The sequence below is a fragment of the Anomaloglossus baeobatrachus genome, chromosome 8 (assembly GCF_048569485.1).
Source record: "Anomaloglossus baeobatrachus isolate aAnoBae1 chromosome 8, aAnoBae1.hap1, whole genome shotgun sequence".
NCBI lineage: Eukaryota > Metazoa > Chordata > Amphibia > Anura > Aromobatidae > Anomaloglossus > Anomaloglossus baeobatrachus.
The window spans coordinates 206,711,164-206,726,866 of NC_134360.1; the positions used below are offsets into that span (position 1 = coordinate 206,711,164).

Consider the following 15,703-nt stretch of genomic DNA (forward strand, 5'->3'; position numbering starts at 1 on the left):
TATATATAATATATTATTCCCCAGTTTTGTTGTAACGAACCTCCTTCTCAGGAGGAAAGTGACTTGTGCTGCTTGTATATTTAAGATGGACTTCTGTGCATGTCCCTGATTTATACTGTCCTCCTCAGGGTTGGCGGACTGCGTCCTGGCCCTCGGCTTTGAGAAGATGGAACGAGGCTCCTTAAAATCCATGGTTTGTTTTAATTTACTATGGTGATACACCCTTGTGCTGTGATATCACGCTGGGTTCATGGGGATTAATAAGATTAAAATATCTAGTAACAATGCCACTCTTAGAATATAGGCTGTGCCTGGTATTGGTAAACTTATCATCACTTGGGGGTGAGTTGCAGTACTAAATACCACTTTTTGTTTTTTGCTAACTTTACTGTGTGTGTGTGTGTGTGTGTGTGTGTGTGTGTGTGTGTGTGTGTGTGTGTGTGTGTGTGTGTGTGTATATCTTTCTTTCGTTCTTTCTGGTAATTCCTTGTGCTATCATTGAAAAATCAAGCCTTGCAGCCCCATGTAATTTAGCTTGGCAGTGCACTGGGGGCACTATATTCTTCTCTGTATTGATGGAGCGAGGCTGAAAGATCTGCAAAGGAAATAATGTCCACTGTTCTGTATATTTTAGTACACCGACCGAACCAACCCCATGGATAAACACGTGGAAGTTGTAGCCAACAAGTATGGCCTGGAACCGGCCCCACTGGCTCCTCAGCTGTTTGGCAGAGCTGGACTTGAACATATGGAGAAATATGGTAAAAACGTATTAAAAATTTTTTAATGTATGTTTAAAAAACAGATTTGCTCTATACCCTGAGCTGGACAGACATTTATCCTAAAATATATGTGCAGTTATATTGGACAAGAGGCGTATAAGACTGGGCTGCAGATTGTAAGGTGTTTAATAATGGGCATTTTGCAAAGTGTCCACCTATTGGAATGGGATTAATCGGCTCTCCATTTCCCAAGATAGGGTGCACTAGTGTGCCTTGTGACGGGTGCCATTGTATCAAGCGTGCTCAGGAGCTGAGGCCACAACATGAAAGACAAGTATCAGCTGCAGAATATTTACATGGTGCCCCTTATCGTGACTGTGCGGCGGGCGGCCCTTGTGACTGTGCGGCGGGCCGCTCTTGTGACTGTGCGGCGGGCCGCTCTTGTGACTGTGCGGCGGGCCGCCCTTGTGACTGTGCGGCGGGCCGCCCTTGTGACTGTGCGGCGGGCCGCCCTTGTGACTGTGCGGCGGGCCGCCCTTGTGACTGTGCGGCGGGCCGCCCTTGTGACTGTGCGGCGGGCCGCCCTTGTGACTGTGCGGCGGGCCGCCCTTGTGACTGTGCGGCGGGCGGCTCTCGTGATTGGGTAGTACGGTCTTCTTGAGCAGGAGATGATGACTGCAGTTGCTCTCCACTCTGAGTAACAGAGGAGGCTCTTGAACAGAGAAGTTTCTAATTCCAAACTTCCTAATTGGCTGCATAAAAATGTTTTTTCCAAATGGGATAACCACTTTTTTTTTTTTTTTTTTTTTTTTTTTTTTTATTTGTAAACTAAAAATCTAATTATGGTAAAATCATGCGTTACCGTGACCATCATGTGACCCTAAACTATGGAAAAAGTTGCAAACAATTTGTGACAGTTGCATTACATAAGATTTTCCAACCATTGCCGCTCCTGTGGCGGCTCGTGCATGCTCCCGCAATGTTGTGTGGAGGCAGAATGTGTTCCCGTCATTGGAGAACCTTAATAGTGTTGTGTGCGTCCTACCTGTCAGATACTCATTGATTTATTTATTTTTTCTCTTTCTTGTAGGAACAAAGTCAGAACATTTTGCAAAGATCGCCTGGAAGAATCACAAACACTCGATAAACAATCCGTGAGTGGTATAAAGCATCTGATTATCTGTTATCAGCTATCACACGAGGTTTCCCTTGTAGCAGGTGGTACAATTTGCACCAGCGCGGATCAGAAAATTTTGGAAACTCCTAGTGGTTTTCCAACACATGTTTTCCACTTTAATCCACCATGCAGCCAAAAACTGCTTTCTAAAGCTATGGAACAAGCTGGAGATGGCTGAGCTGGAGGCCTCGGAGCTGACACTTTAGTCAGTAGCTGCAGATCAGTTACATATGTTACATATATTCACTTTTTGGCAACTTCCTCTGCATGGCTTAGTAACATTCTTGGCGTAATCATAGTGTATAGAGCACTTACAACTTGCATTTGTGGTACCAGAATGAATGAATCGATGACCCCATTAGTTACATTACCCTGAAAATTCCATTTGATCATAAACTTTTTTCAGCGTTTCACTTTAAGTTCCATATTCCAAGCATTGCGGTGCTCCCTTACTTAGCCATACATGAGGCTGTTAGTTTGGGTCAGGAACCTCATGGTTGGTCCGGAATTTTTCAGGGCCGTGAAATGCACAAGTTAAACAGACCTTTTAGTTGACCGCCTTAGAAAAGCCATCATTTGTTAGATGAACATCTCGGAATTGTTTGAAGTAGTCTTGAGCGGGCACTACTATGCTCAGGTGCTCAGTACTCGTTACAAGTACTGAGCACCCGAACATGGTAGTGCTTGCTCATCACTAGTTACTAGTGATGAGCGGGCACTGGTGCTCAGTACTCGTAACTAGTGATGAGCGGGCACTACCATGCTTGGGTACTCGTAACTAGTGATGAGCGGGCACTACCATGCTCAGGTGCTCAGTACTTGTAACTAGTGATGAGCGGGCACTACCATGCTCAGGTGCTCAGTACTCGTAACTAGTGATGAGCGAGCACTACCATGCTCGGGTGCTCAGTACTGGTAACTAGTGATGAGCGGGCACTACCATGCTTGGGTACTCGTAACTAGTGATGAGCGGGGCACTACCATGCTTGGGTACTCGTAACTAGTGATGAGCGGGCACTACCATGCTCAGGTGCTCAGTACTTGTAACTAGTGATGAGCGGGCACTACCATGCTCGGGTGCTCAGTACTCGTAACTAGTGATGAGCGGGCACTACCATGCTCGGGTGCTCAGTACTGGTAACTAGTGATGAGCGGGCACTACCATGCTCGAGTGCTCAGTACTGGTAACTAGTGATGAGTGGACACTACCATGCTCGGGTGCTCAGTACTGGTAACTAGTGATGAGCGGGCACTACCATGCTTGGGTGCTCAGTACTCGTAACTAGTGATCAGGGCCAGATTAAGGTTCATGGGGGGCCCCTGGGCAGAAAATCTGGTGGGGGCCCAATAACGTTAACCTTTTTAGCCATAACAGTAGAGCACGAACTGTAGCATTTAGATATAAATCCAATGAACATGTATCTTATCCTGTTCTGCCACATTCAGCTTTACAGTACTACAATACAGACACCGTCCAGGATCACTCACAGCTATCACTTATACACAAAGTAGAGTTACTCATTTTTTTATTTTATATATTTTTTTTTGATCCCTATGTTAAGACAACCAGGGCCAGCTCCAGGTTTTTGTGGGCCCCATCCACACGCAGACACGCACATACAGATGCATAAACATAATGCCATACGTACATACACATATTTGAAGAGAAATTCACAAAAATACATATAAACAGACATAAATATATGCACAGTCATATACACTGACACACACGGATAAATACATGATACATACAGACAGACGCATTAGACATATTAATATGGGGGAAGCCGGCAGCAGCTTCATTTACCTCCCCCGCTCCGTATAGCTCCTCCAGGGCATGTGGTTGTGCCGCACAGGTTGGTGGCCGTCACGATCAGACATGACTGCACACTGTACACACTGACACTACACTGCTATATATGCATCACAGGAGGGGCTGGGGGCTACAATATAAACATTACTGGGGGGAATACATTTTACTGAGTGAGGCATAGATGTTACTAGTGTGGCAAACGGCTCTGGGGGCATACACACTACTGGGGTGGGTGGCATAGTGCTCTGGGGGGCCCATACAGTTCTAGGGAAGCCGCACAGACTGCTCTGGGTGGGCCACACGCACAGCTCTGATGCATACACACTCACACAGCTCAGCCACACACACACACACACACACACACACACAACTGTTGCACACATCTTTGCTGCATATGAACAGACACAGCAGCACACACAGCTCTGCTGCCTTCATGCACACTGCACTACAACACACAAAGCACTGGTATATACACACACAGATCTCTGCTGCCCAAAGAGTAAATACTGTATACACACAGCTCTGCTGCCTATGTACAGACACAGAAAAACACACAGCTCTGCTGCCGTCATGCACACAACACTACACAAAGTACTACTGTATACACACACAACTTTGCTACCCAAAGAGTACATATTCACACAGCTCTGCTGCGCGCACACACAGCTCTGCTTCGCATGCGCACTGTTTTAGTTATCTCCTTTTTATACAAGGGTTGTAGCTTATGCTGGGGTCAGCTGAGATATGTGCACACACAGCTCAACCCCCCCCGCCCTTAGCTTTTTATAATATACACAGCCCCTAATCACATACTGGGGTACAGACCCTGTATTAGCCCTCCATCCAACCCAACACAGTGCACAGTATAGCAGACCCGGACCCCTGTCACCAGCTGTCACCACACATCCATCTTACCAGCCTCTGACTGGCCTGGAGCTCCATGTCGAGGAGAGAAGCCATGAATCACAGCACAGGAGGAGCAGGGGGCAGAGCCTCACCGAAGCGACGCAGGTCCTGTCTGGAGAGCAAAGAAGATCCTCTTCAGATGATCTGCCAGGACCTGACCACGCACAGCGTGCTGCGTAGCCACGTCTGAAGCAGACAGGAAGATTAAGGTGCAGTGCCGCCTGTGGGCCCGGTGAAGAAGGGGAGGCCGGGGCTTAATAAACTTATGGCGGCCCTGGTGGTGGGGGGGCCCCCTTGGAAGCTCTTGTAGTGGGGGGCCCCAGGGCTGGAGCCCTGCCTATAATCCGGCCCTCCTAGTGATGAGCGAGCACTACCATTCTCGGGTGCTCAGTACTCGTAATTAGTGATGAGCGAGCACTGCTGTGCTCTTAACTAGCAGTCGGCGCAACTCGAGTGCCCGAGTATAATGGAAGTCAATGGCAAACTCAAGCAAGTTGTGTTTTTTGTTTTAATTGGAGGTTTCCCATTGATTTCAATTATACTTGCTACATGAGTCGAGCCTGTCCGAGCGTTCAACTACTTGTTTCGAGTACCAAGCATGGTAGTGCCCGCTCATCACTAGTTAAGAGTACTGAGCACCTGAGCATGGTAGTGCACGCTCATCACTAGTTACGAGTACAAGGCACCCTAGCATGGTAGTGCCCACTCATCACTAGTTACGAGTACAGAGCACCTGAGCATGGTAGTGCTCGCTCATCACTAGTTACGAGTACTGAGCACCCGAGCATGGTAGTGCCCGCTCATCACTAGTTACGAGTAAAAGGCACCCGAGCATGGTAGTGCCCGCTCATCACTACTTCCAAGAATTTCAACATGTTCATCTAACAAATTATGGATTTTCTAAGGCTGTCAACTATATAAGGTTGGTTTAACACATCTGCAGTTGGAAGAAATCACAGGGAATATTTAAAGACTTGTAGTATCATGTGTTCTTTTCTGTAGCTGATGATGCTTTACACTGCAGTCTGCACTCATTTTTGTCTTTTTTGGGGGTTTTTTTTTTGTTTGTTTTTTCTATAGCTTCTCACAATTTCAAGAGGAATACAGCTTAGATCAAGTGAAGAATTCCCGGAAAGTTTTCGATTACCTCACTGTGCTTCAGTGCTGGTAAGTGCTGCTCAGTAGTGGGGTATGGTGTCAGTGTTGGGGCAGAGTCAGCTGAAACAAAGCTGTTGAGCTGTCTTGTATATATGCAGGTGTCCTGACTGTGCCTGACAGATAATGTTAGCAACGATGGGACCTGTTGAATTTCAGCTCCCGATCCTTTGGTTGCGGCCTATCTCTACTGATAACAAATGACTGACTGTGCTCTCCCAATTGAAACAAATGAATGCTCTGCTGAAATGAGCATGCATGTGTACAGGGGGGAAAAAGAATTCTTGACCAAACAAGATCCAGTTTCCAGATTTATTTTGTTTTGGTTTTTTTTTTGTTTTTTTTTTACTTCTTCACTCCAGTCCTACTTCTGATGGTGCAGCTGCTGCCATCCTGGTTAGTGAGGATTTTGTGAGAAACCACAGATTGCAGCATCAGGCGGTGGAAATCGTGGCACAAGAGATGATCACAGACATGGCCAGCACATTTAATGAGGAGAGCTGCATCAAGGCGGTAAGTGTAACTGGTGCAGAGGAGAAGTGGGGCGGACAATGTTTGGGATGTATATTTAGCATATGATGTATATGAATGAAATGAGTAGTTTCAAGTGAAGTGATAGCTTATTGCTAGTTTATGCCGCTGTGAGGCAGAGAAATCATCCAGGAGCTGTCGGCGGTGCTGGGCTTCAAAGAAATGGCGTCTGGAGTCTGCGCGTACGCAGATTGAGCACTTGGCTCAATGATATGCCAGGATCTCATGTGCGCACGCGCCAAAGCTGGGCGTCATTTTCCTTAAGTCCGCGGCTGAGACATCAATGGGTTGGAGGCGGCGTGTGCGCAGACAAGACCTTGAGCCAAGAGCTCAATCTATTCATGTGCTGACTCCAGGCGCCATTATTTGAAGCCCGCACCAAGATCTTCAGGATGTCCCTGCCTCACAGCATAGCCCTGCAGCACAGAGCAGTGCCCGCAGCATTGCCCCTGCGTCCTGTGACCCCTCTTCACTTTCCCCCCGGTAAAGTATATAAGACACACCATTTTTTTCCCACATTTTTGCAAGGAAAAGTGTCTTAATCCGAAAAATACGGTGTTTTTTATTTATTAGTTACTGCAACATTGCATTAAAATGAGAAACATGCAAGCAAAACATTGCATCTACCCAGAAACCTATATAATTAAAAACATCAGCTCAAGACACAAAAAATAATCCCTCACTGAGCCCCAGATCCTAAAGTGACGACACTACGGGTCTCGGAAAATGGCAAACAATAATAAATTAATTATTATTGTATGTGTATGTGTGTGTGTATGTAATATATATATATATATATATATATATATATATATATATATATATATATATATATATATATATATATATATATATATATATATATATATATAATATATATAATATTTTATTTATTTATTTTTTCATTTTAAATTTTTTTTACAAACTTCTGAATGTTTGTTTTGTTATTTCACCACTTAGATTAAAGTAAAACTTAAAGTAAAACTATGTGTTTGGTATCTACGCACTCATACTGACCCGGGGAATCATATTGTCAGATGAGTTTTACCATATAATGAACACTAAACAAAAAAAGAGAGAAAGAAAAACAAAAATGTGCAATTTAACCTTTTTTGCAGTTTCACCCCTCTTGGAATTTTTTTTTTTCCATTTTCCAATACACTGTGTGGCAGAATGAGTGGTGTCAGTCAAAAGTACAACCCATCCCGCAAAAAATAAGCCCAGATATCGGAAAAATTATAAAGTCATGGCTCTTGGAAGAAGGCGAAAAACAAAAATAGAAAATTGCCGGGTGGTGAAGGGGTTAAATACTCTATTGAAATTTCTCGTAGCCATTGGGTTAATATAGGGATGAGGAGTGACTTATTTCGCTGTACAGGCATTAAGATGGCGGCAGTACGGCCTGGTAGCTAGGTATACACAGCCTAATGACGGCATCTCCTCAGTGCTGCTGCGGTTGTTAGACTGGTTGCTAAGGGCAAGGTGCCTTTCTCCAAGCAAAACAGGACAGAATTTGTCACTGATAGATGGGGAAGGGTATTGAAATAACTTTCCGCCATGTTGGCATAATCAGGATTTGTTCATCCTGCGGCAAGAAAGCCGAACTTTCCTTGTCACAAACAAGGGTAAGAGGAGCCGACTCCTCCGTGTTAATAAGGAGCTGTCTCACAATGTTTGTTCTGTGACACCATTAAATCCATCAAGAATATCAATGGTTTAATTAATTTAATTTATGTTTATTTATTTCCAGGTTGGATTTGATATGAGCCGGATCGCTGCAGAGAAGTGTTACCAGAAAGCCGGTGTGAAGCCGACCGACGTGGACGTGATCGAGCTCCATGACTGCTTCTCTGCTAACGAGCTCATTACATACGAGGCGCTCGGACTTTGCCCAATAGGTAAGCCATCGTCACTAATTAATTTTATTATTTTTGTAAAGGGGGTATCAATATTAAATATCTAATATTTTTGTATATATATATATATATGTATAATAACATAATATGTATGTGTATGTGTGTAAAATATACTTATATACTAGCTGTAGTACCCGGCGTTGCCCGGGGTAGTAACTGTCTGTCTCTCTCCCAGTCTCTGTCTGTCTGTCTGTCTCTTTCCTTGTCTGTCTGTGTCTGTCTGTCTGACTATTTCTGTCTGTCTGTATTTGTATCAGTCAATTGGTCTCCATCTGTCTGTCTCTTTGCCCGCCTGTCTTTTTTCTGTCTCTCTATCCATCTCTCCACTGTCATCTTATTACCTCATACATAAGCTTGAACTAACAGTTTTTGTTCCTATAGCAACCACTGACAGTTGCTATTAATATTCTGTAGCTCCCACCTCCATTGTTTAATGGCGGCAGGATTTTAGAGACTAAAGCGGGCTTTACACACTGCCGGGCGTGGGTACCCGCCCCCATCTGTTGTGCGACACGGGCAAATCGCTGCCCGTGCCGCACAACATCGCCCAGACCCATCACACATACTTACCTGCCCGGCGACGTCGCTCTGACTGTCGAACCGCCTCCTTTCTAAGGGGGCTGTCCGTGCGGCGTCACAGCAGCGTCACTGAGCGGCCGCCCAATAGAAGCCGAGGGGCGGAGATGAGCGGGACGTAACATCCCGCCCACCTCCTTCCTTCCTCATAGCGGCCGGGAGGCAGGTAAGGAGAGCTTCCTCGTTCCTGCGGCGTCACACATAGCGATGTGTGCTGCCGCAGCAACGAGGAACAACTTCGTTACTGCTGCAGTAACGATAATTAAGAATGGACCCCCATGTCACCGATGAGCGATTTTGCGACGATGCAAAATCGCTCATCGGTGTCACACGCAACAACATCGCTAATGCGGCCGGATGTGCGTCACAAATTCCGTCATTGTAAATACGACGGTACGGATTCCTTTAGCGGACGCACGCACGCACGCTTTATGTATTGGATATATATATAATATATATCTTACAGTACGGTCAGTAATTGTGTTACCGCGCCAATTCCTGGCCCAGCTATGGATCTGGGTGAAATTACAGGGATTTTCCACCTTTTTGAGACTAATTATAATTTCTTTTTTACTTAAATGTATGCACGGGGCTAAAGATATATTTTTTTAAAAACTGGACTTGTTTGCATTTAGAGGCTCTCCTCTACACATTCAGCCTTGGTCATAAACCTGCTTAGAGTAGCTCTGAGAAAAGTTACAAATTTTTCCGTTAAGAACGAGCTCACTGATAGACTCTCAGTCAACTCCTTCTGCAGCCAGAAGTACCCAGTGTAGCACTGTGGCTATAGAAGGCATACACTGCTAAACTTTTAATGATCTCAAATAGCAAAAAATCCTTGGCAATATCCTAGATATCTTTGCTGTCAGTTTATGTTATTAAAACTACAGTCGGGCCAAGACTTGCAGTTGTACACCGGCACAAAAAACATGCCCAGATTACAGCTGTTTGAACCTGGCAAAAGTATCACCACTGACTGGGTTTATTTCTTGCAGGTGGAGCAGGAGAATTGATTGACAGAGGAGATAACACATACGGAGGACGTTGGGTTATCAATCCAAGTGGAGGATTGATCTCCAAGGGGCATCCACTGGGAGCAACAGGTCAGAGCTGTATAAAATTGTGGTAATCAATGAATCCCATGGGCAGATTTGATTAAATCCTAAGATCTGTATAAAGCTGGTGTTAGACGTAAGATATACTGTATATGAAGTGTGTCGCGTGCTAGAGAAGAAAGTGCTGGAGACAGAAGCTTCACAGAGAACTCCATCTGAGCTCTGAACTTGCAGCTCCACAAGCACACAGAAGCAATGCAGAAAAATCTGCAAAAAATGTAATTTGTTTTTTTTTTATCTTTATGCACTTTATCCGTTGATTTGTGAAACGTACAGTCCAGTCTCTTCCATTATGTGCTGATCTTCTGTATTACTTGTGTGCTTGTGGAGCTGCAATTTCAGAGCTCAGTTAGTGTTCTGTGCAGCTGCTCTCCACTACTTTCTTGATTTTATTTTCATTTTTTTTATTTTTATTTTTTTTTTTCTTTCTCTACCCTCTGCCATATCTCCTTCTGTGATTTCTGTGCATATATGCTGCTCAAGTCCCCATAGAGGTATAAAATATACCTGCTGTGTATAGAGAATAACTAAACGCTGCAAGCCTGTACCGTGTATGTTTGCACGAAGAAGGGCAGCATCACATGTTCGCTTTTAGCCTAGGAACTTTACTGACAATGTCCCTAGGCAGTCATACACCCTGCAATTGAATTGCTAATGTCTTGCCTATTGTCAGTGGTAATCCTGCAGTCACTTACAATAGGCAAGCAGTTAATATCTGATACAGCAAACAGCTGCTGCTACATTAGGAAGATGGTTCTCAATAGTCGCACCTTGTACTTGTGCTACACGTGTGATCCTGTCCTCTGTACTTTCAAGTTCTGTTAATTAGAATCCCATCCAATAGATCTACTTGTTCTATCACATATCTAAGATGTGATATTCAATCCTGCGGTATATGACAGTGTGACCGGTCATACCACCATTTTCACGTCATTTCATTAATTTTAGGGTCTTTATAACACAGCCGATGTTTTATTCATGTTTAATCGGACACCACTCGGACCAATCTTGTACCATGGGGCAGTGCAGATCTGAAACTTTCTTTTCTTTTTATTTTTATATATTTTTTATTTTTTTTTTTATTTTTTTTTTTTTTTTGTCATGCTGATTCTGCATGAGAAAACAATCTCAGTATGCTGCAAGTGGTCCCGATATTCAGATCACGCGCACCCATATAAGTCTACGGGTATGTGTGAAACATCAGACTGCACTCAGGTGTCATCCAAGTGTAATCTGATTACAGTTTTACAGTGATTAGTTTACACCACGGCCCCCCGAGGAAGCTAACGAAACGTGCGCGTCGGGGCACGTTCTCTACTCTGGCATCCACCCTGACATGGGTAAGTGTATTTAATCAGCATACTGCTGCGCGTTAGACCTGGAGACAGCTGCCTGCTATTTGACCAAACCAACCTTTTTAGGCTCTTTGATTATGACAGTTATCTGAAATGTCCCCCATTCTCACGGCAGCATTATAGTCCACTCTTACATTGATATTAACATATGAATGCCCACAATGTATTTATGTCTTAATTTTAGGACTGTAAGTCCATTGATGGCTGCTATTTCTGTGGTGCATTTTGCTTGATAGTCATTGGATTTTTTATTTTATCCATGTCTGGTGTCGGACCCTAGTGTATTTTGTCAGGATCCCCCCCCCCTTGTTTAAACCTTTGTCATTTATTTATATATTATTTGTATGACATATCTGTAATCTTGCTACAAATTTATCTTGGAATAAGAAACTTTTATATTCATGCAAGATACTAGTCTAGACCTATTATTATTTATTATTATTATTATTATTATTATATGTAGACTGATTCCCATCTTTTTTCCTGTTTATTGTAATCTGATTACTGTAGACACAGCCAGTGGAGAAGATGGAGAAATTAAATTTTCCATCTTCTCCTCACCTGACCTCCGATTCTCGCATGCACATCTTTGTGAAAAAGCTCTGAAATCTGTACCTGTGAATATTTCCCATTTTGTTGAAGAAAGTCATTGAAGAGGATTTGGATCCTTTGGGGGACATTATGAAATTGTTTTTGGTGTGGTGTGGTGTGTTTTTTTTTTTTTTTTTTTTTTTTTGTTTTCTTTTTCGCTCCTAATTGGGAGACCCAGACAGTGGGTGTATAGCTACTGCCTCTGGAGGCCGCACAAAGAACTACACTTAAAAGTGTAAGGCCCCTCCCCTTCTGGCTATACACCCTCCCGTAGGAGTACGGATTCCTCAGTTTTAGCTTTGTGCGCAGGAGGTCAGACACGCACGCATAGCTCCATTGTTTTTAGTCAGCAGCAGCTGCTGACTATGTCGGATGGAAGAAAAGAGGGCCCATACAGGGCTCCCAGCATGCTCCCTTCTCACCCCACTGTATGTCGGAGGTGTTTGTAAGGTTGAGGTACCCATTGCGGGTACGGCGGCAGGAGCCCACATGCTGATTCCTTCCCCATCCCTTTTTACAGGGCTCTGGGTGAAGTGGGATTTACCGGTCTCCAGGCACTGAGACCGTGCTCCATCTACAGCCCCTGGAGAAGATGCTGGATGGAGCGGAGTACATCAGGGACATGGCCCTGCTTCCTCAAGGTACTCTGTGTCCCCGTGCTTTTGGCGCTCACACCGCAGCATGCTGGGTGTTGTAGTGCGCTGGGGGACATCAGCGCTACGGCGCTTGTGCCATGGCCTCATTCAGCTTCGCTGAAGCAGGCACACTTCTGGGAATCGGTCGCGCCGGCCGCTGGGACTGCGGCGCGGCTGGCACTTGTGGTGCGCCGGGGACTTCAGCGCGGCCTGCGCTTTTACGGCGGCCGCGCTGATAACTCGAGTCCCCGGCTTTTGCGGCCTGCTTCCGTTCGTTCCCGCCCCCAGACCTGCCAGTCAGGAGAGGGGCGGGACGCTGGCCACTTCTGGGAATCGGTCGCGCCGGCCGCTGGGACTGCGGCGCGGCTGGCACTTGTGGTGCGCCGGGGACTTCAGCGCGGCCCGCGCTTTTACGGCGGCCGCGCTGATAACTCGAGTCCCCGGCTTTTGCGGCCTGCTTCCGTTCGTTCCCGCCCCCAGACCTGCCAGTCAGGAGAGGGGCGGGACGCTGGCCAGTGCATCAGCGCCGAGGGCTGGAGTCGTTTTTACATACTCCAGCCCTCACAATCGGCACAGAGGGGACACTGTTTCCCGCACTTTTGTTTGGAAACTCCCACGGACCGCCCCTCTCCACAGACGCCGGCAGCCATTCCTGCTGACACGCTGAGCTGCAGAGGGGAGCCGGGGAGACCCAGACAAGGAATTCTGCGCCTCTTACCCGCTATTCAGCGGGCGGTAAGCAGCCCTCAGGGCTCACCCCCTCTTGTGCCAGTACTATTCTTAGTATTTTGTTTCTACAAATACTTGGTATTACATAGCGCTGGTCGCCCTTTGGCTATAGACTCTCTCACATTGCAGAGAGCCAGCAGCATGTCGTCCGTAAAACGCAAGGGTGCCAAGGCACAGACATTATATGCTTCCTGCACCGCATGTGGGACTTTTCTACCGGCAGGCTCCACGGACCCCCATTGTGTGCAGTGCTCGGCCCCTGCGGCGCTTGCACAGTCGGGACCTCTGCTGGACGTGACCCAGGGTGTACCACCTGTGAATGCTGTCCAGGTGACAGGAACTGAGTTTGCAGCTTTTGCTGACAGAATGTCTCTCACTATGTCACAAATTCTTGACACATTGCGAGCTAGGCCTGTACTTCAGGCCACGGACACTGTGCAATCATTGCCCCCTGGTCCCCCTCAGCTGAATTACCTCCAAGCTCCGGGACGGGCATCTACACCTCAGGGTGAAGACTCTGACTCGGACGATGGCCCCGGGCAGCCTAAGCGGGCTCGCTATGACGGGCCTTCACATTCATCTCAATGGTCAGGATCCCAGCGAGATGAATCTATGGGTGATGAGGCGGACGTAACTGATCAGGATTCTGATCCTGGGACCGCTCTCAATCTAGATACACCAGATGGCGACGCCATAGTTAATGATCTTATATTTAACATCAATAAGATGTTAAATATTTCCCCACCAGCTCCTCTTGTAGAGGAGTCAGCTTCGCAGCACGAGAGAATCCATTTCAGATACCCTAAGCGTACGTTAAGCACTTTTCTGGACCACGCTGACTTTAGAGACGCAATCCAGAAACCCCACGCTTATCCTGAAAGGCGTTTTCCTAAACGGCTTAAAGATACACGCTACCCTTTTCCCCCTGAGGTGGTCAAGGGTTGGACCCAGTGTCCAAAAGTGGATCCTCCAATTTCCAGGCTTGCAGCTAGATCCTTGGTTGCAGTTGAAGATGGAGCGGCACTTAAAGATGCCACTGACAGGCAGATGGAGCTCTGGCTGAAATCCATCTATGAAGCAATTGGAGCGTCATTAGCGCCTTCTTTTGCGGCCGTATGGGCACTCCAAGCTATCTCAGCCGGGCTTGCGCGAGTCGACTCAGTCACACGTGCATTTGCCCCGCAGGTAGCACCATTGACCTCGCAAATGACGGCATTCGCGTCGTACGCGATTAATGCTGTTCTTGACGCTACAAGCCGCACGGCAGTGGCGTCAGCCAACTCCGTTGTTTTGCGTAGGGCCCTGTGGTTGAGACATTGGAAAGCAGATTCTCATTCCAAGAAGTGCTTAACCAATTTGCCTTTTTCTCGTGACCGATTGTTTGGAGAGCGTTTGGATGAAATCATCAAACACTCCAAGGGTAAGGACTCATCCTTACCGCAACACAGACAAAACAAACCCCAACAGAGGAGGGGTCAGTCTGGTTATCGGTCCTTTCGAGGACCGGGCAGGTCCCAATTCGCCTCGTCAAAAAAGACTCAAAAAGACCAGAGACGCTCAGATTCTTGGAGGTCTCAGTCACGCCCAAAAAGGACAGCCGGAGGAACCGTTGCCAAGACGGCGTCCTCCTGACTTGCAGTCTCCGATTCCCACACCCGCGGTCGGTGGGAGGCTTTCCCACTTTGGCGACATCTGGCTGTCACGCGTCAAAGACCGTTGGGTGAGGGATATTCTGTCTCACGGGTACAGGATAGAGTTCAGTTCTCGTCCGCCAACTCGTTTCTTCAGAACTTCTCCACCACCAGACCGAGCCGATGCTCTGTTGCAGGCGGTGGCCGCTCTAAAGGCGGAAGGAGTGGTGACCTCCGTCCCTCTTCAGGAACAAGGTCACGGTTTTTACTCCAATCTGTTTGTGGTCCCAAAAAAGGACGGATCGTATCGACCCGTCCTGGATCTAAAGTTGCTCAACAGACACGTAAAAGTCAGGAGGTTCCGGATGGAATCCCTACGCTCCGTCATAGCCTCAATGTCTCAAGGAGATTTTCTAGCATCAATAGATATCAAAGATGCGTATCTCCACGTGCCGATTGCACCAGAGCATCAGCGTTTCCTACGCTTCGTCATACACGACGAACACCTGCAGTTCGTAGCGTTACCTTTCGGTCTGGCAACAGCCCCCCGGGTCTTCACCAAAGTCATGGCAGCAGTAGTAGCTGTTCTGCACTCGCAGGGTCACTCGGTCATCCCGTATCTAGACGACCTGCTTATAAAGGCACCCTCTCAAGAGGCATGCCAGCACAGTCTGAAGGTGGCACTAGACACTCTCCAGAGTTTCGGGTGGATTATCAACTTTCCAAAGTCTCATCTAACCCCGACCCAATCTCTGACTTATCTTGGCATGGAGTTTCATACTCTCTCAGCGATAGTGAAGCTTCCACTGGACAAGCAGTGTTCGCTACGGACTGGAGTGCAATCTCTCCTT

At 46.6% G+C, this 15,703-nt stretch overlaps 1 protein-coding gene across 1 annotated transcript in view; it reads left to right on the forward strand.

The window, feature by feature from the left end:
- Nucleotides 1–15,703, forward strand: part of SCP2 (sterol carrier protein 2) — a 52,257-nt gene that overhangs the window by 18,104 nt on the left and 18,450 nt on the right. Inside the window, exons 4-10 of the mRNA XM_075320096.1 lie at nucleotides 129–193; nucleotides 635–761; nucleotides 1,813–1,876; nucleotides 5,699–5,785; nucleotides 6,136–6,286; nucleotides 8,055–8,202; nucleotides 9,792–9,899. Of these exons, the coding sequence (XP_075176211.1) occupies nucleotides 129–193; nucleotides 635–761; nucleotides 1,813–1,876; nucleotides 5,699–5,785; nucleotides 6,136–6,286; nucleotides 8,055–8,202; nucleotides 9,792–9,899 (750 nt within the window). The remainder of the gene's footprint in view (nucleotides 1–128; nucleotides 194–634; nucleotides 762–1,812; nucleotides 1,877–5,698; nucleotides 5,786–6,135; nucleotides 6,287–8,054; nucleotides 8,203–9,791; nucleotides 9,900–15,703) is intronic.